We start from the raw sequence: 24,321 nt of genomic DNA, 5'->3' as shown, positions 1-24,321 counted from the left end.
GGAGGGCGTTTTTGGCTTCCATAGAGCCTCCAGGGAAGCCTTTAGAGCCTGGGGAGGGTGAAACACGAGCCTACTGGGCCCACCAGAAGCTGGAAAGTAGGCAGTTTCCAGCCTCCAGAGGGCCTCCGGGAGGTGGGGGAAGCTGTTTTCACCCTTCTCAGGCATTAAATTATGGATGTGGGAACTCGCGCATACACAATAGCTTGTACACACGCTCTTTCGGCACCCTAGGAAAAAAAGGTTTGCCATCACTGTCCTAGATCATTGGGAAATATCACTTTTCAGTAGCAGATGTAGAAACAAATTTGTATTTGTATTTATTAGATTTGTATGCCGCCCCTCTCCAAAGACTCGGGGCGGCTAACAGCAATATAAAAAGACAATGTAAACAAATCTAATATTAAAAACAATCTAAAAAACTCCAATTTAAAGAACCACTCATACATACAAGCATACCATGTATAAATTCTATAAGCCTAGGGGGAAGGGAAATTTCAATTTTCCTGACGACAGAGGTGGCTTTTAAGGAGCTTGCGAAAGGCAAGGAGGGTGGGGGCAACTCTGATATCTGGGGGGAGCTGGTTCCAGAGGGTCAGGGCTGCCACAGAGAAGGCTCTTCTCCTGGGTCACACCAAACAACATTGCTTAGTCGACGGGACCCGGAGAAGGCCAACTCTGTGGGACCTAACCGGTCGCTGGGATTCGTGTGGCAGAAGGCGGTCCCGGAGATATTCTGGTCCGATACATCTCGGAAGCTATGCCTTAAACATGTCTGGTTCCACCGACAAAACTAATATCTTTATGTTGATTGCAAACCCTTAAAAATACATTATCTATCTGGATATTACACTGCGGCGTGTGGAATGGTTGAAGAAACCAGCAATTTGTAAACAACCCTTGGCGGAGAATTGCAGGACTTAATTTTGCTTAAATAAAAGAGACGTCCATTAGAATTCATGGACTGCATCAAGGCTGGCGGGCAGAAGTAGTAGTTTTGATATATGCACTGAAGCATTCATGATTGTTGATTCATTGAACTGTTAATATTTATACAACTATGGTTCAGGGGGAAAAAATAGAGTATTTGAATAAACCCACAGCCTCATTAGTAGTCAGGAGATTACCACGTCGTTGTGGTAGCTTTCAAAGTTTGGCGTCTATAAATTGACTGGCGGTTGTTTAGCATTTTCACAATTGTTGCTATTCGAACAATGCGAAACGCGGTAGACATCCTGATTAGTGCGTTCAATTTGGGCTGGTTGTCACGTCTATTAAGTAGATTCACACATCTCATTTAAAACAAAAGTCATATAATATTTATAGCAAATTCTCATCAACCTGAAATGAAGTGTTGAATAGAGTGCATCGTGGTTCAGCCTTAGGTCTAGTGCTCTTCAGCATTTTTAATAATGGTTTGAAGAGGTACGTGGAGTGCTTAAATGCTTATTTAACAAAGTACACAGTGTTGGGCAAAGAAAAAAAATGATTCTGGTAGATAACAGAAAATTAGGAATAGGAAAGGGCAAGGACAAGAACAAGGATAAAGACAAGGATAAGGATAAGAAAAGTAGGCAGAGTTGAGGGTGGAGTTAAGTATGTCATCAACTTAGAATAATTGCATTCCCACAAGTGTTGAACTTTTATTAACCAGATTATTTAGGTTTGAACAAAGTTTGGAATTACTGGACTGATGGACTGAGAATTGATTGGAGAATGTGACTAAGTGGGGGATATTTCAAGCTTGCTTTTTATTGGGTGTGATTCTGGATCCTGGTCAGAGTTGGAATAATGTTAAGTTTCCTTAATATAAAAATTCCAAGGCATTATTATTATTATTGTCCATTAAAGTCTGTTTATTAGGAACATATCACATTGGCAAGAATTTATTGTAATTCCAACTTTGTTTCACAGAATGAACAAAGAACATTAGAAGTAAAATTATAAACTGCTAAAAGTATATATATATATATATGTATGTATGTATGTATGTATGTATGTATGTATGTATGTATGTGTGTGTGTGATGTTCCTTCAATACACCAGGGTGATTCGACACAAAGATATGTAACCCTTCCCTGGTGCAGAGCTGAAGGGATTGGATACTGTAGCCTAGAGGATAATTCTCTGCCTTACAAGGCAAAGGTTGCAGGTTCAAGTCCCAGTGGATATGGCTAGCTGATGAGGCCAAAATAAGGCTGAAATAGATCTATCCTAGTCTTCCTTAATTTTCAAATTCAGCAAAAAAAACATGTGACATATATATACACACATACATACATAAATATGTGGCACACACACAAATAAGGGATCTTTAAAAATATTGTTTTAAACCCACATTTCGTATTCGTGTTAACTTACAAATGCAATTAATTTATCTTTGCACGCAAATCCAAGAACATATGTTGAAAAAGCTTTCTTGTAGCAAAATCCTAAGAAACCATGTTTCATCACTTTCTTGTGTTTTTTTTTCTCCATTTTTGCAGATTAGAGACACAAAATCATCTGATCAAAAATCAACCCTGCTTCATTTCCTGGCTGATATTTGTGAAGAGAAATATCAAGACATCCTAAAATTCCCCGATGAACTTGTACATGTAGAAAGTGCAAGCAAAGGTAGATCAAAAGATAAAAAACGTGGGGGTAATTTTGATCTGCTTAACATGTGGAAGGTCTTTTGAACGTTGAATTTGTTCCTTGTGTGACTTTGCCAACTGTATTGATGGGTAACACTACCATGTTTCCCCGAAAATAAGAGTGTCTTATATTAATTTTTGCTCCAAAAGTTGTGCTATGTCTTATTTTCGGGGGGTGCCTTATATTTCTCAAATAAGACAAATTCACAGGCAGAAAAGCTGACACCCCCAAAGAAAGTGTACTGTACGGTACACTGATTACGGTACGGTACCTGTTAGTATGGCACCCACACACACAAACAACGGCACTTATATGGTACAACAGTATACTCCCGCTATTGCAGCTTCCGGCCACCAGAGGAACTACAGTCTACGCAAATGTAGTGGAGACCGTAATGGTGGTGAGACAGCAGCAGACTGTGTCTGCTGTGCTGGACGGTACAAAGCGATGGAAGGGGGCAGCAGGGGACGCCACATTATTACGGTACCGCTATGAACAGCTTTGAATGGTTTTCCACCGTACCGTATGTAAACTTGACTACACCTTATTTTCGGGGGGGTGCCTTATATTAGCAAATTCTGCAAAAACTCTGACATACCTTACTTTCGGGGTACGTCTTATTTTCGGGGAAACAAGGTAGCAGTTCTTTTTCTAGCTTTTTCTAGAAACCAAATAATTTGCTTTAGTATAGAATTAAGTATCGTAATAGGAGACAAAAGGGGGGACATGATCGAAACATTTAAATATATTAACGAGTTAAATAAGGTCCAGGAGGGAAGTGTTTTTAATAGGAAAGTGAACACAAGAACAAGGGGACACAATCTGAAGTTAGTTGGGGGAAAGATCAAAAGCAACATGAGAAAATATGATTTTACTGAAAGAGTAGTAGATGCTTGGAACAAACTTCCAGCAGACGTGGTAGATAAATCCACAGTAACTGAATTTAAACATGCCTGGGATAAACATATATCCATCCTAAGATAAAATACAGAAAATAGTATAAGGGCAGACTAGATGGACCATGAGGTCTTTTTCTGCTGTCAGACTTCTATGTTTCTATGTATATAGGTATATACCCACTAAAACCCTCATTGTGTATTGGACAAAATAAATAAATAAATAAAATAAAATAAAGGAAGTTCAGTTACCTTTTGAAAAAAGCACTTTTTGGACAGCCAAGATCTGGATGACTGAAAATCTCCATAGACATTAAACCAATAAATATTGGCAGATACAGCCTGACCCAGATGAGCCAAACTCTTTGGGTGCTCTTGATCATTTTTAAGAATGTAAAGTGATGCTGAGACCAAAATCTTTGAGAGCTGCAGGGATGAAAAGTTACAGCAAAGTCCTTTGAAGCACAGATGAGTCACCTTTCAACTCGTTAACCATCTCAAACATTTCGTTTCTTATCTTTATGTGCAATTGCCATGTTCTATTTTTCTCATCTGATTGAATTATTAAAATCAGGGCTTTAGCAAAATTAAACGCACGTCTCACCTCGGGATAAAAAGATTTTTTTAAAAAAAACTGTCCAATTTTCCACCCATCCACCTTTTGGAAAAAAAGAAAGGGTTTGCAAAATGCCGAAAGTTATAATAGATATGTACCGTATTTTTCAGTGTATAAGACACATCTCCCCCTCCCTAAAAGGGGTGGATAATTAGGGTGGGTCTTATATTCTGAACGTAGCTTTTTTTCCCCCCAGCCCTAACTAGCTGCTAACAGTCTTCCCAGCTCTTAACTTGCAGGCTCTTTCATTGTTTGTCTCTGTGAATAATGATTTCCAAGCCCTGAGTCTTTGCAGGGTTTTTTCCCATTACTCTAACTTGCTCCAAGTATGTTTCTTTCCAGCCCTAACCAGGTGCTAACAATGTTCCCAGCTCTTATTGGTTGCAAGCTTTTTCATTGTTACTCTCCATGAATAATGTTTTCTAAGCCTTGAGTCTTTCTAGGGTTTTTCCCATTGCTCTGACTGCTTCTTTCCAGGTGCTAATAATGTTCCAAGCTCTTACTGGCTTGCAAGCTCTTTCTATTTCTATTCTATTCTTCTATTCTCTCATTGATTATTTTATCCTATACTCTCTCTTCTATTCTTTCTCTAATTCTATTTCCTCGAAGGTGTCCTCTATTACCTTCATTGTGTATTATTGTGTATTGGACAAAATAAATGAATAAAAATAAAATAAATAAATAAATTGTTAACTCTCTGCAAAGAAGATGGTTTTCCAAGCCTTAAGTCTTTCCAGGGTTTTCCCCATTGCTCTACTTGCTCTGACCTTTTCTTTCCAGATGCTAATGATGTTCTCAGCTCTTACTGGCTTGCAAGCTCTTTCATTGTTACTCTCTTAGAATAAAGGTTTTTTAAAGCCCTAACCAGGGGATAAAATAATTTGCTGAAGGTGACCAGGCTAAGGATGCTAGCCAGATGAATACCTGGTAAGCAGATACATTTCCCTATTTTCCTCCCAAAAAACTAAGGTGCATCTTATACTACGGTGCGTCTTATACTCCGAAAAATACGGTAGTCTACAAAAATCAATCTTGTTTTCCTATGATCCCAAAGGACATCATTTGCCTTGACAATGATGTGTCTAGCTGTTACTAGCCTAAAATCTGACATCAGAACATTTTGGCCATCAAATCTATATGCACACATGGATAAAATATGAAGGTGGTTTCTAAATTGAATTCAGATTAGGTTAAATGTGGGTCTTATCAATTAAATGTAATGAATTTAACAGTGTTTGCCATCACTTATGTAATTAGAAACAGATGGTCGATTCCCTATTGCAGAACGTTGCATAGCTTTTATGAATTTTCACCATGGTGCTGCGGCTTATGCTAATTATTCTTCAGGAAAGTTTTGTATCTGAATTGTAGGAGGTCAGTATTAGGGAAAATGTTCTTGTAGCTAGATGTTCCATCATCCAGCTGTAAATTATAGCAGGGTTCTGGCATGAAATAGTGACCAAAGATGATCTTTTCTTTAGTATAATACATATGTAAGTAAGTTATTTTTAAGATTACACCCACCCACATACAAACATTACCATCATATTAGGTAGGTTTGGCAGTTTCATCTAAAACCTCTGAAGTGTTAAAAAGTCAGCTCAAGGTATTAAACAAAAGATGTTGGTAAAGTTTAATTAAAACCACTGCACCAATAAAAGTGAGAAAAATTTAGGAATCTGAAATCCTATCTTCCTTAAGACTTTGAATATGAAGTTGAGTTTGAAGTTGAGTATGAAGTTGAGTTGCGTATGTTTTTTCCCTATTATCCGTCCGTTCACCCACCCATTCATCCATTTATCCATCCATTTATCCATCCATTTATCCATCCACCCATCCACCTATGAAATCTTTGGATCTATTCAAGAAACTCTTAAATAAATAAATTTTAAAAACTACATTTCCCAGGACCGTACTTATTTGATAAGCAGTGGAAATTCTTGCATGCTTGGCAACTTCAAAGCTTAAGTACTCTACATAATAGTTGGCATTCATGTTTCACAATCCATAGTGGATTAAATATGGGAAATCCTTGTCACACACACACACACATCTTATTTTTCAAAGGATTCCCATTATTATAGTTTCATATTGTCCTTGGATAGGGGTGGTAGCGAATGGCAAAAAGCTAAGCAATATAAGATCTATGTGACATTGGGACAGTGACAAACAAATGTCTCAATTTAGAGCAGGGTTGTCAAACTCAAAGCCTGGCTCAGATCCAGCTGGCGGGGTGCCTAGGTTTCGCCTGAAAACAGCGAAGGACCCATTCCCAATGCCTCTGCCAGCGAAAATAGAACTTGGGAGCACTGGCGACAGCCCTCGCGAGCTCTGTTTCACTGGCGGAGCAGTCAGGCCACCACAGGTACTCCTGGCATGAGTGATGTTGAGTTGGCCATGCCCCCCCCTGGCCACGCCCATCCCATCCCCCCCCCAGGTCAAACACAACCCAGAAGTGGCCCTCAATGAAGCTGAGTTCGACACCTGTGATTTAGAGTATATCATTTCTGTATTTTTGCCCCCCCCCCCAAAGTATGTGTGTGTATGTATGTACAGTGATCCCCCGGGTATTGCGACCCCGATCATTACGAAATGGCTATATGGCGATTTTGCAACCCGGAAGTAAAAACATCATCTGCGCATGCACGCCCTTTTTTCTATGGGCACACATGCGTAGATGGTGCCGGGCAGATCAGCTGCTGGGCAGCTTCCCTAGGTCTTCCCCCTCTTGCTGGCGGGAGGGCGAGCGGCGCCCGCCCTTCGCCCGCCCACGCCGTTCATTCTCGCCGCTTCCCAGCTGAGTCCTGAAGCGAATTGGCTTCAGGACTCAGCTGGGAAGCGGCGCGAGTGAGCGGCGCGAGTGAACGGCTTGTCCGCCACCTGCCTGCCCGTGCGCCCGCCCACCCTTCGCCCGCCCACGCCGTTCATTCTCGCCGCTTCGCCCGCCCACGCCGTTCATTCTCGCCGCTTCCCAGCTGAGTCCTGAAGCCAATTCGCTTCAGGACTCAGCTGGGAAGCGGCGCGAGCGAGCACGAGCGAACGGCTTGTCCACCGCCCGCCCGCCCTTCACCCGCCCACGCCGTTCATTCTCGCCGCTTCCCAGCTGAGTCCTGAAGCGAATTCGCTTCAGGACTCAGCTGGGAAGCGGCCCGAGCGAGCGGCCCAAGCGAACGGCTTGTCCGCCGCCCGCCCGCCCTTTGCCCGCCCACGCCGTTCATTCTCGCCGCTTCCCAGCTGAGTCCTGAAGCGAATTCGCTTCAGGACTCAGCTGGGAAGCGGCGCGAGCAAGCGGCGTGGGCGGGCGAAGGGCGGGGCGAGCGGCAGCGAGAAGTTTGCGTGGGCAGTGGGGAAACCCCAGCGCCGCTTCCCAGCTGAGTCCCCTTCCCAGGAACCCCAATCTTCGGCTCCTCGCTAGTGCTGCGGAAGTAAAAACACCATCTGCGCATGCGCAGATGGTGTTTTTACTTCCGCAGCGCTACTTCGCGAAAACCCGATCATTGCTAGGGGTCCTGGAACGGAACCCTCGCAATGATCGGGGGATCACTGTATATGTTTGTGTATGTGTGTGTGTGTGTGTGTGTGCATATAATCTTTGCCAGCTGTCCTTGCCTCAAAAAGAAGCTTTATTTTTTTTAAAAAATTGAATATTATAAAATTGAGATATTCAGGCAGACATGAATTTTATGTAAATATAATATTATAATATAATATAATATAATATAATATAATATAATATAACTTCCAGATGTTCAAATCTCCTGGTATTGCATGCCTCATTTAAAGTACAACATCTCAAGGACGCTTGCCAGTTATTATTATAAGCAATCGTGTATACGTGAACATCTAAGATAAATTACCTCGGCCCCCCAAGTATTTCTACTTTCTTCTTCAGGTACTATTGATTATTAACACTATCATTATGCATTTTTGTTTCATTATATGTTTTTAACCTTTTAGTGCAGAAGGGAATGTACCGTAAGTCAATCGGAGGGCTGTTGGATCAGACCATTGCATAAGCCACAGTAAATAAAATCAAATATATAACAAAAGACAAATATTACAAGCAATATATAAAAGTGGAATCGATAATAGCCTAAATCATAGAAAATTAAGCTCTAGGCTTTTTTTTTTTTTAAAGTCAGGGAATATTATGATACCTGCTTGAATAGATAAAGAGAAATTTCTCTGGGAAGAGCATTCTTTGCCAACGAATTATCACAAGATAAAATGTTCTGTCTTTGGTTGACAGGTACATCATTCCCAATAACAGAGTTGTATCACAATCTTGATATACATAGAAGCTTCAGCAATAATACATCTTGATCTCTTCTAGATGCCTCGGAATTCTTTATATTATACTGTAAAACTAAAATACCGACTTCTGGGAGCTATGTGTTAAAAAGTTCTTTTAAGCCTTTTTGATAATAAATGATAGTCCTAAGATATTGGGCGTCCTCCTTGACCCACAGCTCACATTAGAGAAACATCTTTCAGCTGTGGCGAGGGGGGCGTTCGCCCAGGTTCGCCTTGTGCACCAGTTGCAACCCTACTTGGACCAGGAGTCACTGCTCACAGTCACTCATACCCTCATCACCTCGAGGCTCGACTACTGTAACGCTCTCTACATGGGGCTACCTTTGAAAAATGTTTGGAAACTTCAGATCGTGCAGAATGCAGCTGCGAGAGCAATCATGGGCTTTCCCAAATATGCCCATATTACACCAACACTCCACAGTCTGCATTGGTTGCTGATCAGTTTCCGGTCACAATTCAAAGTGTTGGTTATGACCTATAAAGCCCTTCATGGCACCGGACCAGATTATCTCAGGGACCGCCTTCTGCTGCACGAATCCCAGCGACCAGTTAGGTCCCACAGAGTGGATCTTCTCCGGGTCCCTTCAACCAAACAATGTCGCTTGGCGGGACCCAGGGGAAAAGCCTTCTCTGTGGCGGCCCTGGCCCTCTGGAACCAACTCCCCCCAAAGATTATTTATTATTATTATTTATTTATTTTATTATTTAGATTTGTATGCCGCCCCTCTCCGAAGACTCGGGGCGGCTCACAACAAGATAGAACAAATCATAAATAATCCAAATAACATTAAAATATTAAAGATTTAAAAGAACCCCATATACTAACAGACACACACACAAGCATACCATGTATAAATTGAATTAGAATCGCCCCTACCCTCCTTGCCTTCCATAAGCTTCTTAAAACCCACCTCTGCCTTCAGGCATGGGGGAATTGAGATCCTTTTTCTCCCTAGGCCTTTACAATTCTATGCATGGTATGTTTGTATGTATGTTTGGTTTTTTATATTAATGGGTTTTTAATCGTTCTTAGCATTGAATTACTATTGTACACTGTCTTATTGTTGCTGTTAGCCGCCCCGAGTCTCCGGAGAGGGGCGACATACAAATCCAATAAATAAATAAATAATAAATAAATATTCTTGAAGACAATAGGAAGCGCTAGATTTAGCCTAATGGTGATTTTGAAAAAAATGTTCAGGACTTAACAATGCAGCCAAGAAGAGTTGAAATTACTCCACACGTAGGTGCACAAAAATTGATTAACGTACAACCAACATAAGCAGAGATCAGTGTAATGAAATCACAAGGAATCATTTAGTGCCTTGCACAGGGGAAATCAGAATATTGGATGTCACACTTTTGCAGGGATTAAAAAAAAAGAAAGGATTTACCAAGCAGGGACTGTGGTGTGCTTGTGGAATTACACAATTGATTGCAATCAATAACTTCATTTAAAATAGGAGAAACATCAGGAGAGAACTGGTTGGGATTTAGTGATTTACATCTTTAAATAGGATATGTTGATATTCTTTTTATTTTTTTATACCATAAAGACTGTAACGATCTTTGCTACGCTCGAAATGCTCAATGTGTATTAACAATTATTGTGGAAAGAGAGAGACACAGAGAGAAATAGAGGGCTGTGGGGGAGAGAGCTAATTAATATATTCAAATGCAAAATGTTCAGGAAAATAACTTGTAATCAGTAAAAAAAAATGATTCATAGAAATCCACAGGGAATGTATGAACGGAGATTTTGGGTGTGCTTATTGCCAGCACAAAACTCAGTGGTATTTGTTCAACCTCAACTTTTGAGCTATTAATATTTTTTTTAAAATATAAAAATATAATCTTTCTTGAAAATAAATGGGAAGGGGGTACATAAAGAAAAGGAGAAATACAAATACAAATATATAGTGGTTTCATAGTGCACTTTAATATTGAATAAACATTAAAAGAGAGAGAGACAGCGAAAAGGAAAGAAAATGAGAAAGAAAAGAAAACACACACACACACACACACACTGCTCAAAAAAATAAAGGGAACACTTAACATAATATAACTCCAAGTAAATCAAACTTCAGTATACCCTTGACAATCCACAAATATATATATCCTAGACCTTACCAACCACTGCCTGACCAATACATACTTCATCTATAATGAACAAAGATATAAACAGATAGAGGGAGCCCCCATGGGATCACCTCTCTCACCGGTCATCGCCAACCTCTATATGGAATATTTCGAAAATAATGCATTAGAGCAATCCAAATACAAACCTAAACTTTGGCTGAGATATGTTGATGATACCTTTGTAATTTGGCCACATGGTAAGGAAAAACTAGACAATTTCCTCACACATCTTAACAGCCTACACCCCAAAATACAGTTTACTATGGAAACAGAAATCAATGATCAACTTCCCTTTCTAGATGTACTGGTCTATAAAAAACCCAATGGCAGCCTAGGACACACTATCTACCAAAAGAAAACCCATACCAACCGTTATCTAAATGCACACTCACACCACCACCCCGCACAAATCACCTCAGTGGCCAAAACTCTCATCACCAGAACCAAACGCTTAGCTGACCATGAGCATTTAAAAACTGAATTGAACAAACTCAAAGATGTATTAATTTCTAATGGATTCGAAGAGAAAACAATCACAAATCTAATCAAAAAAGAGACACCCCCCAAAAAACAAGATCAAGAACAGGACAATGGTACCACCATCCTCCCTTACATCAAGGGCACCACAGACAAAATTAGTAAAATCCTGCACAAACATAACATCAAAACTTCATTTTGCACCAACCAAAAAATATCTAATATCCTAAGGAGCCCCAAAGATAAAATCCAATTGGAATACCAAGGAATCTATGAAATCCCTTGCAAAACATGTGCAGCCACATACATTGGACAAACCAACCGAAGAGTAAGTGCAAGCCTTGCAGAACATGTGAACGCAGTTAAAAAAGAAGATAAGACTTCCTCCCTTGTCCAGCACATTAAAAAAACAGGGCACAAAATTGACTTTGAAAAAACTAAATTACTTCACAAAACAGAGAATTTATATAGAAGAATTGCCCTAGAAGCCATAGAAATTGAAAGGAGCCCCCTTTGCATGAATAAAAGAGATGACACGTCCCGCCTACCAGAAATTTGGAAACCAGCCTTAAACAAAAAAAACACTTCATAAAAATCACCATTCAATCCTTCTAATAATTATGATTTTGGACTTTTGAAATTTGGAAACCAGCCTTAAACAAAAAACACTTCATAAAATCACCATGTCAATCCTTCTAATAATTATGATTACACCAACCAATCAGATCACTGAAACATAATCACCCAATCTATTTGCTACATTCAAACCAAATCTCCACCCCCACACTATACACTAGGAAGAAATGACAGTTGCAGACATTCCATTTTACAACAGCACGAAGCTTGGAAACTTCAGCCTGATGATGGTGGATGTGATTTCACCGAAACGAAACCCGAACTCAGAACAATCTACATATATATATATATATATATATATAATTTTCAAATTCAGCTTAAACATGTGACACATATATATATATATATATATATATATATATATATATATATATGTCACATGCTTAAGCTGAATTTGAAAATTAAAGGAGACTAGGATAGATCTATTTCGGCCTTATTTTGGCCTCATCAGCTAGCCATACCCACTGGGACTTGAACCTGCAACCTTTGCCTTGTAAGGCAGAGAATTATCCTCTAGGCTACAGTATCCAATCCCTTCAGCTCTGTACCAGGGAAGGGTTACATTTTGTGTCGAATCACCCTGATAGCACTATTTTGGCCTTATTCTGGCCTCATCAGCTAGCCATACCCTTACTGGGATTTGATCCTGGGGCTTCTGCCTTGTAAGGCAGAGAATTAACCTCTAGGCCACCAGATCTGATACCTTCAGCTTTGTACCAGGGAGGGGCTATATGCTTTTTCTGTTGGATCACCCTGGTATATTGACATTCCTTCAATATACAGTACCAGGGTGATCCAACAGAAAACACACACACACACACACACAGACACACACACATATCTATGATGGTCTTGGCATATTCCGGTTTCTTCCCGTGTAGGATTTGGAAAGGGAGACTAGGATAGATCTATTTTGGCCTTCTTTTGGCCTCATCAGCTAGCCATACCCTCACTGGGACTTGAACCTGCAACCTTTGCCTTGTAAGGCAGAGAATCATCCTCTAGGCTACAGTATCCAATCCCTTCAGCTCTATCTATATGTATAGTAAATATATAGATACAGACACACAGTGCTATGAGCTATTAGTATTGACACCACAATGTGTGGTGTAGCGTGGCTTGGTGGGTATGGCAGGGGAAGGGTACTGCAAAATGCCCATTCCCTCCCAACTCCTGGGGGAAGGATATTGTAAAATCTCCATTCCCACCATTTGGGGGCCAGCCAGATACGGTATTTGCCAATTCTCCGAACTGCACAAAATTCCTGCTACTGGTTCTCCGGACAATTGAAAATTTCTGCTACTAGTTCTCCATAACCTGTTAGAACCTGTTGGATTTCACCCCTGAGTATCGACTGACTAAAAAGGATGCTCTGTTGTAGATAGTTTAAAGCTGATTAACCGTGTTGCTGAGACAGTGTGGGCAGTACGTATAAATAAATCATGAGAAAGATCTCACAAGTCAGAATTCCTAATTGGATTTCTATTTCTCAATTTATATCGATACTTTTATGCGAGAGAAAATTACACATACATTGTTGAAATTGCTAAAAATAGCTCCTCTCCTCTTTCTCTTCTGCTCTCTGTAGAATATTTGCAGATTTTGAAGACAAATCTTATAGCAGCCTATATTTTCTAGATTGTGATTAACCTATTACTCCCGCTCAGAAGCTAAAGATGGTTTCAACAAACTCTATGGATTTAAATAACATTCAGAATCTGTATATCTCATATCTGCTTTTTTTTTCATTGTGTACATCAGTGATTTTCAATCTTTTTTGAGCCGCGGCACATTTTTTTACATTTACAAAATCCTGGGGCACACCACCAACCAAAATGACACTCTAACACAGTACATATTATACATATATTATACAGTGTTGGTTATGACCTATAAAGCCCTTCATGGCATCGGGCCAGAATATCTCCGGGACCGCCTTCTGCCGCACGAATCCCAGCGACTGGTTAGGTCCCACAGAGTTGTCCTTTTCCGGGTCCCGTCGACTAAACCCAGGGGAAGAGCCTTCTCTGTGGTGGCTCTGACCCTCTGGAACCAGTTCCCCCCAGAGATTAGGATTGCCCCCACCCTCCTTGCCTTTCGGAAACTCCTTATTGGTTCATCGCTTGTGGTCGGGATGAATCCCAGAAGGTGATTGGTCAGTGAGTTTTCCCTGTGCTTCCACTCTTCCTGTCACTGATAGCTGGAGGGATTGTGAAGGGAATGTTTGTGTTCGGATGGAGGCGACTGGAGGCGGGCCAGATAAATGGCCTCCGCAGGCCGTATCCAGCACGCAGGCCGTAGTTTGGGGACCCATGTTTAATTTCCCCATGGCACACCTAACTATGTCTCACGGCACACTAGTTGAAAAACATTGGTGTACATAGCCTTCCATTCCTGTTTCTCTTTATCTGATCAGCACCTTAATTGCCTTCATTGCCCTGTTTGTGTAAGTGGATAGATTGGTTTTGTTCTTCCATCTGTCTGGATTTCCAGATTATGAAATCTACCATGCTACTTTTTGTGATACTGCTTTCCACAACTTCTGAAATAATAACTATTGCAATGTGCTCTACATGGGGCGACCCTTGAAAAGCGTTCGGAGACTTCAACCGGTCCAAAATGCAGCTGTGATTGCACCCACATAACTCCAACTCGCTGCGAGTTGCATTGACTTCCAGTTGGTCTTTGGATGCAATTAATGGTTGTCACCTTTAAAGCCCTACATGGTTTAGGACCAGACTACCTACGGAACCACCTTCTACCTTCTACCTCCCAGCAGCCAATGAGGTCACACAGAGTTGGTCTTCTCCAGGTCCCGTGTACCAAAAAATGTTGATTGGTGGGGCCTCAGGGAAGGGCCTTCTCTGTGGCGGCTCTAATGCTGTGAAACTGCCCTTGGAGAACCGCACTACCCCCATCTTACTGGCCTTCCAGAAAGCCGTTAATACCTGACTTTTCTGGCAAGCCTGGGGCTGTTAGATTACGGCCTTGATTCGGCCATGAATGATTGAGAGATATGTATGGTTTAGTAAAATTTTCTTTTACGGATTCTTTTTAAAAATTTGATTTATTAGATTTGTATGCCGCCCCTCTCCGACGACTCGGGGCGGCTCACAACAGTAATACAAAAACAATATAACAGTGAGACAGATCTAATATTAAAATAAAACATATCTAAAACCCCAACAATTTAAAACCATACAACACATACATTCCAAACATAAAATATAAAAGCCTGGGGGAGGATGTCTCAGTTCCCCCATGCCTGGCGATAAAGGTGGTTCTTGAGTAATTTGCGAAAGACAAGGAGGGTGGGGGCCGTTCTAATCTCTGGGGGGAGTTGATTCCAGAGGGCCGGGGCCGCCACAGAGAAGGCTCTTCCCCTGGGGCCCGCCAAACCACATTCTATTTATTCTATTTTAAATAGAATATCCAAAGCAAGCTTTTGTTTGTTTTCTTTTTAACAGCAGGCACACCCAGGTCTGGTGATATTCATAATAGCCCAAAACTAATCTTCATTATTCTGCAATATAGTTAAACCCAAATAAATTGCCTGACTTACACATTATAAACCGAAAGCAAATCTTCCTCTAGTTTACGATTCTTGCAAAGCGCTCATCAAATGAAAACCATTTGAATTTCATTCATGTTAAAACGATCAACCTGGAACCTTCAGCAATTATTGTCTTGATATGGTGCTGATTCCGGTTCATTCAGACTTTTCATGCTTTGCATTGCAAAGATCCGCGGTACGTTAAAAAAAATTAAAAAATAAAAATGGCGCCTCTGTTAAACTAAGACTTTTTGAACTTGAGTGCTCTGTTTTTCCTCTGCTGTATTAATGAGTAGTGTAAAGTGGAAGAACTTTGACATTTGAGGAGGAGGGAGAACATGTAACTCCTGAAGTGCTAATTAAAATGTTGTGAAACAATATTATCCTCTTTAGTTTTACATTGTTAGCTCTAATGCAGATTCCTTTTAACAAGCTTTCCTAATCAGAATGCACCGAGCCTCTCATTATTTCTCTTGATTCAGGGAAGATGTCCTTTCCTAATCCTCTTGAAAATGCAAAATAAAACAACTCGGAAATCTAAAACAAAATTTCTTCCAGGGACATTTCATTAGTACTGTAGAAAAAACCCCCCAAAACCGTGTTTTAAGGCTTCCTGTAATACCAGCAGTGTGTGTAATAGTTTAACCTAGATAGAATTGTAAGAGATTTTGAAGCAGGATTAAATATGTCTTAGGACCCAAACTCCTGATTTATGAAGAAGTAATCAGTGAGAGTATAGCGTAAGAGGTGGTTATTCCAAAATTTTGTTGAATTTCGCAGATGCCTTGGAGGAAAACACAGTTATGCAATTTATTTATTTATTTATTTTATTTATTTATTCATCGGATTTATATGCTGCCCCTCTCCGTGGACTTGGGGCGGCTAACAACAGTGATAAAAACAGAATGTAAAAATCCAATACTAAAACAGCTAAAAACCCTTGTTATAAAACCAATCATACATTTATTTATTTATTTATTTATTTATTTATTTATTTATTTATTTATTTATTTATTTATTTATTTATTATTTAGATTTGTATGCCGCCCCTCTCCGCGAACTCGGGGCGGCATACAAATCTAAATAATAAATAAATAAATAAATAAATAAATAAATAAATAAATGTATGATTGGTTTTACATACAAACATACCATGCATAAATTGCAGAAGCCTACGGGAAAGAATATCTTAGTTCCCCCATGCCTGACGGCAGAGGTGGGTTTTAAGGAGCTTACAAAAGGCAAGGAGGGTGGGGGCTATTCTAATCTCTGGGAGGAGTTGGTTCCAGAGGGCTGGGGCTGCCACATAAAAGGCTCTTCCCCTGGGCCCCGCCAACCGACATTGTTTAGTTGACGGGACCCGGAGAAGGCCCACTCTGTGGGACCTAACTGGCCGCTGGGATTCGTGCAGCAGAAGGCGGTCCCTGAGATAATCTGGTCCGGTGCCATGAAGGGCTTTATAGGTCATAACCAACACTTTGAATTGTGACCGGAAACTTATCGGCAACCAATGCAGACTGCGGAGTGTTGGTGTGACATGGGCATATTTGTTCATACAGCAAGACTCGCTCGCAATGGCAGGATTATAATGCAGACAAAATTTCAGTAAAAACTAAATTCACAGCATTTGTATGCCTTAAAGTACAGCCGTCTGGTAGAAGTAAATTTGGATTAGTTAAAAAAAAATTGGTTCTTTATTGATAAACAGATTTGATTTAAAGAGAAGGTAAGCTATAGAATAGATCGTCAGGATGACACTATTCTGGAATAAAAACACAGCAAATAAACCCAAAATACACTTGCAAGTTTCAGTCTTTTATTTCTTTTTTCACTAGAGATTTTTTCTTTCTTTCTACACTTGTGCACTTTGTACACTTACTGTACTTATCAATTTATTTATTTATTTACTTACTTGCTTATTATGAATTTATATGCCACCCCTCTCTGAGGACTCCCGGCAACTTACAACATATAAAAAGAAACAATAGAATACAGTAGGATAAATCCAATTGATTAAAACTAAGTAAACTATAATCCTCAATTATATTAAAAATCAATCGTACCCATTCAAACAACAACCATAAATAACATTCGTCGACCAGGAGGCTAAGATCTAGTCGCCCCTAGCCTAGCGGCATAAACGAGTCTTAAGACTCTTACGGAAGGCGAGGAGGGTGGGGGAAGTGCGAATCTCAGGGGGCAGCTGATTTCACAGAGCCGGGCCCCCCACAGAGAAGGCTCTTCCCCTAGGCCCCGCCAAGTGACATTGTCTAGTTGGTGCTAGCTGGAGAAGGCCGACTCTGTGGGACCTGACCAGTCACTGGGACTTATACAGCAGAAGGTGGTCCCACAAGTAATCTGGCCCGATGCCATGTAGGGCTTCAATACTTTGAATTGTGTCCGGAAACCAATCGGCAGCTGATGCAGCCAACTTACAATAGTTCATTTAGTGATCATTCAAAGTTACAACCATGAAAAAATAGACTTAGGACCATTTTTTCACACTTATGACCCTGATATTATCCCCATGGTTAATTTGATCAAAACTTAGATACTTGGCCATTGACTCTTTTTTTTTTTAAAATTATTATTATTATTATTATTATTATTATTATTATTATTATTTATTATTATTATTTATTATCTATCTATCTATCTATCTATCTATCTATCTATCTATCTATCTATCTATCTATTTATTAAATTTGTATGCCGCCCCTCTCCGCAGACCCGGGGCGGCTCACAGCAATAGTAGAACACAATATAAAATACAAATCTAATATTTAAAACTAAAAAACCATATTTTTTTAAAAAAAACATCCACATGACAATTGCAGTGTCCTGCAGCCATGTGAGTCACTTCATGTGAACATAGAACAAGCAAAATGGGGAACCTAGATTCATTTAACAACCTTTTTACCAACGTCACGCCCACAGTAATTCACTTAACAACTATAGCAAGAAAAGTCACAAAACGAGGCAAAACCCAATGATCAAATGTCTTACTTAACCACAGAAATTTAAGGCTCAGTTGTAGCCATCAGTTGAGGGCGGCGTATATGCTACCACTAAAAAGGTGTAAGTTTAGCTTTCATTTCTCCATGTATTGTTTTCAGTCCTTCTCAAATAGTGGGGCACACCCTCCTGGGGGGTGAGGCACGGAATGATGCTGGGGGGACACATGTGACCCCAGGGAACATGTGTGGTCCCTCTCAATCAATTCCTCTGGACAGGGAGTGTTTTCCCAGTTGTGGCTCCGAGCCTGGAAGAAAAGGCGGCCAGGCGAAGTTGGGTGGGGCGGGGTGGGTGCGTGGGTACTTATTGTTCTCAGCGGGCACTATACCCATGGCCGCCTAACCGAAAACAGGCTCCACTGAGTTCAGTGTCACTTATTCCCAGGTAAATGGGTAGAGCAGCCTCCCCTAGCCAATATTTTGCTTGTAATAAGTAAAATAATCAATATTAACACTAAAATTCTATTGGGGCCTAGATCGGAGAGTTGAGGGGGGCACAAAATGTTTAGTTCTTCCTGGGGGGGGGGGCTAACAGAAAATAATTTAGAAGCACTGAGTTAGTGTTACAGAATTAATTTGAGAACTTACTATTTGAAAGAATGGAGTTCTCTTTAATTAATATTAATTTTCTCCTTCTCTGCATGATTTGGCTTGCTCTTGAACACTATAGAAACAATTATTATTTTATTATTATTATTATTATTATTATTATTATTATTATTATTATTATTATTATTATTATTATTATTAGATTTGTATGCCGCCCCACTCCGAAGACTCGGGGTGGCTCACAACAGTAATAAAAGCAATATAGTAGTAGAACAAATCTAATATTAAAAACATATAAAATCCTATCATTATTTAAAAAAAAACCAAACAGCACATTCATACCAATCATAAAACAAAGTATAAAAAAGCCTGGGGGAAAGGTGTCTCAACTCCCCCATGCCTGGCGGTATAAGTGAGTCTTGAGTAGTTTACGAAAGACAGGGAGGGTGGGGGCAGTTCTAATCTCCGGGGGGAGTTGAAATATAGATTTCACATAAACATTCTGTGTATTTCCCTTTGAATTTCTTAGCAACCTTGAAATAAATCATACCATGAAAGCAGAAAGTTTTACTTAAAGCCACCATGCACTTAATGTTGAATTTCGTTTGCAAAGAACTACGTACAGTATGTGGGGCGTATAATCAGGAAAAAATAATAATCTAAATGTGTGCTTAGGTTTGGGATAAAAAAATGGTGTCCATCACAGAGACGTTACCTGAATAATATTCATCTGATTCGGTCCCTGACAGCAGCCAATGTAGCCAATTTACAATTGTTCATTTAGTGAAAGTTTTAAAATAAACTTTCAAGAGCCGGGGTGGCAGAGTGGTTAGAGTGCAGCACTGCAGGCTATTTCAGCTAATTGCTAGCTGTAGTTCAGCAGTTCAAATCTCACCACTGGCTCAAGGTTGTCTCAGCCTTCCATCCTTCCGAGGTGGGTCAAATGAAGACCCAGATTGTGTTGTGGTTAGCTCTGGCCCAGCTCCTGCCCCAAGGACTGTGGATGTGGGGGAGACATCCACATACTGCAAGCCTGTTTTGTCCCCAGTGGAATCTGATGATGAAGGCTCCTCTGACCAAGAAGACATGAGTGACAGGGAGGAGGAGAGTGGGGCAGACAGCTCAGAAGGAGATCAATTATCTAGCTCCTCCTTGGATTCAGAACAAGAGTTAATGATACAGCCACGCATGCGGAGAGCGATGCATAGGCAACAACAACTGAGAGATTATTATCAAAGAAAATGAGGCCACCTGTGGTTGGGTGGGGCTGTGGTAATTAGTGAGGCTGCTATAAAGAGCAGCCTGTGGGTTTGGCCATTGTGGAGGATTATCCGATCGTTGTGTTTCGTGCCTGCTTTGCTGACTTTGACCTTTTGTGTGCTGATTTTTCCCCGCTTTGAAACTAAACCAGAGCAAAGTGTGTTTCACTTTGTGAAAGAAGGACTGTGAATTGCCTCACAGCTGCAAGCTAAGTATCACAGAACTGATAAGGGACTTGTACAAATTACCAGTTTGTTTGGAGACCAGTGCTCTTTGCTATACCAAAAGAGGGCTTAGTTTAAGTGAATTTTCATTATAAAGAACATTGTTTTGAATTTTCAAACGTGTGTGTGTCTGAAATTGTACCTGTGAATTTTTGGGAGGAGTCTACCAGAGAGCCCGACAGAACAGATTGTTGGGGGCAAGAGGATGATTCTGTAAACCGCTTAGAGAGGCCTGTAAAACCACTATGAAGCGGTATATAAGTCTAAATGGTATTTATTTTTTAAAAATGATATTTTTTAAAAAAAATACTTGTATTAAGTATAAACATTAAAAACATTAAAATAAACACAAGCATATAAACGATGCAAAAGAACACATTTCCAGATATACATAACAACCTCTTTAACAATTCTACGGTAGCTTGTCATAATGTTAGGTTTTCATTCATACGTCATGCGGAGAGGGGCGGCATACAAATCTAAATAATCTAAATAATAAATAAAATAAATAAATAAAAGTAATTTGATTTCAACCTCCGATTCAAAAAACTATAGTTATTACAAAATAAACTACAGTATATGCGTAAAGGGAAAACTTTAAACAAAGCTAGCCTTGAGAAACAAAAAGGGAATAAAAATAAAATATTTATCATGTCTTCAAAAGTGTAGGGGAAAAGAAAAACCTTACCTAGAATCCAATAATAAGAACATTAAATCCATCTGCAGGGTGAAGCTTTCTTTCTTTCAGAGAGGGCAAACATAATACAGTCCACCAGAATTGGTTTGGAAATCATAAATTTATAACTTTAGAATAGAATAGAATAGAATAGAATTTTTATTGGCCAAGTGTGATTGGACACACAAGGAATTTGTCTTGGTGCATATGCTCTCAACGTACATAAAATAAAATATACATTTGTCAAGAATCATGTGGTACAACACTTAATGATTGTCATAGGGGTCAAATAAGCAACGAAGAAGCAATATTAATAAAAATCTTAGGATATACGCAACAAGTTACAGTCATACAGTCAACATGGGAGGAAATGGGTGATAGGAATGATGAGAAAAACTAGTACAATAGAAGTGCAGATTTAGTAGAAAGTCTGACAGTGTTGAGGGAATTATTTGTTTAGTAGAGTGATGGCGTTCGGGAAAAAACTGTTCTTGTGTCTAGTTGTCTTGGTGTGCAGTGCTCTGTAGCGACGTTTTGAGGGTAGGAGTTGAAACAATTTGTGTCCAGGATGTGAGGGGTCAGTAAATATTCTACCCGCCCTCTTTTTGACTCGTGCAGTATGCAGGTCCTCAATAGAAGGCAGATTGGCAGCAATTGTTTTTTCTGCAATTTTGATTATCCTCTGAAGTCTGTGTCGGTCCTGTTGGGTTGCAGCACCAAACCAGACAATTTGGAATTTACAATTTGGAAGGGTTCTGGTAGGAAGCGATGAGCAAGAATCCAAATTAAAGCTCCTCTACCTGTTAGCTGTCTAACCTCTCCATTCATGAAAACCACCTTGCCACCTCCTTTTTCATTGGTGGTTCTGTTGACTTCTTTCAGATGTTTGACTGAAACTTTCCTTTCTCTAACTTAAGACCAGCTTTCTGTGTTCTTGTACTTTGGGAGAAAAAGTGCGGGTCATGGTCAGGGTTTTTGATACGGAGTAGGATTATTTATAGCGATGAACAAAAAAGGGCTGTTCAGCTTCTTTTTTTTCATTCTTACAATTTTTTTCAGCAGCAAAGTTAACTCTATGCCTGAGTTCACCCCAAACTCTAAACTAGGATTTATTTATTATATCCCAATTGTATCACGGAAGCCAGTTATCTCGCTGGATTTGGCATTGATTACTAGTCGAGCCCCACCCAGGGGCTTAGGACATCATCTTGTTGTGGTTGTTGTTTGTTGTTGTCGTCGTTTTGTTATTATTTTATTCACAAAAAACATTAATAATAATAATAATAAATAATAATAATAATAATAATAATAATAATAATAATAATAACTTATTGGATTTGTATGCCGCCCCTCTCCGCAGACTCGGGGCGGCTAACAACAATAATAAACACAACATATACAATCCAATAATAAAAAAAACAACTAAAAACCCTTATTATAAAACCAAACATACACACAAACATACCATGCATAACTTGTGATGGCCTAGGGGGAAGAGCTATCTCAACTCCCCCATGCCTGGTGGTATAAATGAGTCTTGAGTAGTTTACGAAAGACAGGGAGGGTGGAGGCAGTTCTAATCTCTGGGGGGGGGGAGTTGGTTCCAGAGGGCTGGGGCCGCCACAGAGAAGGCTCTTCCCCTGGGGCCCGCCAAATGGCATTGTTTAGTCGACGGGACCCGGATAAGGCCAACTCTGTGGGACCTTATCAGTCGCTGGGATTCGTGCGGTAGCAGGCGGTTACGGAGGTAATCTGGTCCAAACAAGATTTATATGCTGGATTTCATATTACAATATCACAAGTCAAACACTTTATCCAGGACTGTGTGATGTATTTTTTGTATGATGCATGAAGATCCAAGTACGGTGGCCTTTTGCAGCTGACATATCATGATTTTGTCAATGTTTATTGTTTTGAAATGCTGGCTGAGGTCTTTTGGCACAGCACCCAGAGTGACGATTACTACTGGGACCTGTACTGGTTTATGCCATAGCAATTTTAAGATTCTGATGTCGGCTACTTTTTTCTTGTTGTTTCTCATCAATTCGACTGTCACACTTTTTTATTTCCCACAATTATGAGGTCCAGTGTACTATGTTCCAAAACCTAGTCAACATAGATAGATAGATAGATAGATAGATAGATAGATAGATAGATAGATAGATAGATAGAGACAGACAGACAGACAGACAGACAGACAGACAGACAGACAGACAGACAGAAAGAAAGAATTCTTTATTGGCCAAGTATGATTGGACACACAAGGAATTTGTCACTGGTGCATATGCTCTCAGTGTACATAAAAGAAAATGTACATTTGTCAAGAATCAGGTAGAACACTTAATGATTGTCATAAGGGTCAAATAAGCAATCAGGAGACAATATTTATTTATTTATTTATTTATTTATTTATTGGATTTGTATGCCGCCCCTCTCCGGAGACTCGGGGCGGCTAACAGCGACAATAAAACAGTGTACAATAGTAATTTGGTATTAGAAATGATTAAAAATCCATTAATATAAAACCCAAACATACATACATACATACCATGCATAGAATTGTAAAGGCCTAGGGGGGAAGAGGATCTCAATTCCCCCATGCCTGGCTGCAGAGGTGCGTTTTAAGTTGTTAACGAAAGACAAGGAGGGTGGGGGCAGTTCTAATTTCTGGGGGGAATTGGTTCCAGAGGGCCGGGGCTGCCACAGAGAAGGCTCTTCCCCTGGGTCCCGCCAGGCGACATTGCTTAGTTGATGGGACCCGGAGAAGATCCACTCTGTGGGACCTAACTGGTCGCTGGGATTCGTGCAGCAGAAGGCGGTCCCTGAGGTAATCTGGTCCGGTGCCATGAAGGGCTTTATAGGTCATAACCAATACTTTGAATTGTGACCGGAAACTGATCGGCAACCAATGCAGACTGCGGAGTGTTGGTGTAACATGGGCATATTTGGGAAAGCCCATGATAGCTCTCGCAGCTGCATTCTGCACGATCTGAAATTTCCAAACACTTTTCAAAGGTAGCCCCATGTAGAGAGCATTACAGTAGTCGAATCTCAAGGTGATGAGATATCTTCAAGTTATTTATTTAATTTATTTATTTAATTTAATGTATTTAATTTGTTTGTTTGTCAAACATGTATAGGATAGTAGTTTGTATAAACATAAGTAAAAAGTAATGAAAAAAAAAGGACAATAGGATAGGGACGGTAGGCACAATGATGCGCTTATGCACGCCCCTTACAGACTTATTAGAAATGGGGAGAGGTCAACTGTTGACAATCTAAGGTTAAAATTTTGGGAATTTTGGGGAAGAAACCACAGAGTCAGGTAGTGCA

The 24,321-nt window shown here is 40.1% G+C and overlaps 1 protein-coding gene across 5 annotated transcripts in view; it reads left to right on the top strand.

The window, feature by feature from the left end:
• Window positions 1-24,321, top strand: part of DIAPH2 (diaphanous related formin 2) — a 372,666-nt gene that overhangs the window by 207,131 nt on the left and 141,214 nt on the right. For all 5 annotated transcript variants that reach the window (XM_070759878.1, XM_070759879.1, XM_070759876.1 and 2 more), the window contains one exon: window positions 2,484-2,613. In XM_070759878.1, coding sequence (XP_070615979.1) covers window positions 2,484-2,613 — 130 coding nt within the window. The remainder of the gene's footprint in view (window positions 1-2,483; window positions 2,614-24,321) is intronic.

Source organism: Erythrolamprus reginae, chromosome 8, assembly GCF_031021105.1.
Source record: "Erythrolamprus reginae isolate rEryReg1 chromosome 8, rEryReg1.hap1, whole genome shotgun sequence".
Classification (NCBI taxonomy): domain Eukaryota; kingdom Metazoa; phylum Chordata; class Lepidosauria; order Squamata; family Dipsadidae; genus Erythrolamprus; species Erythrolamprus reginae.
This window is presented reverse-complemented; position numbering and strand designations above follow the sequence as displayed.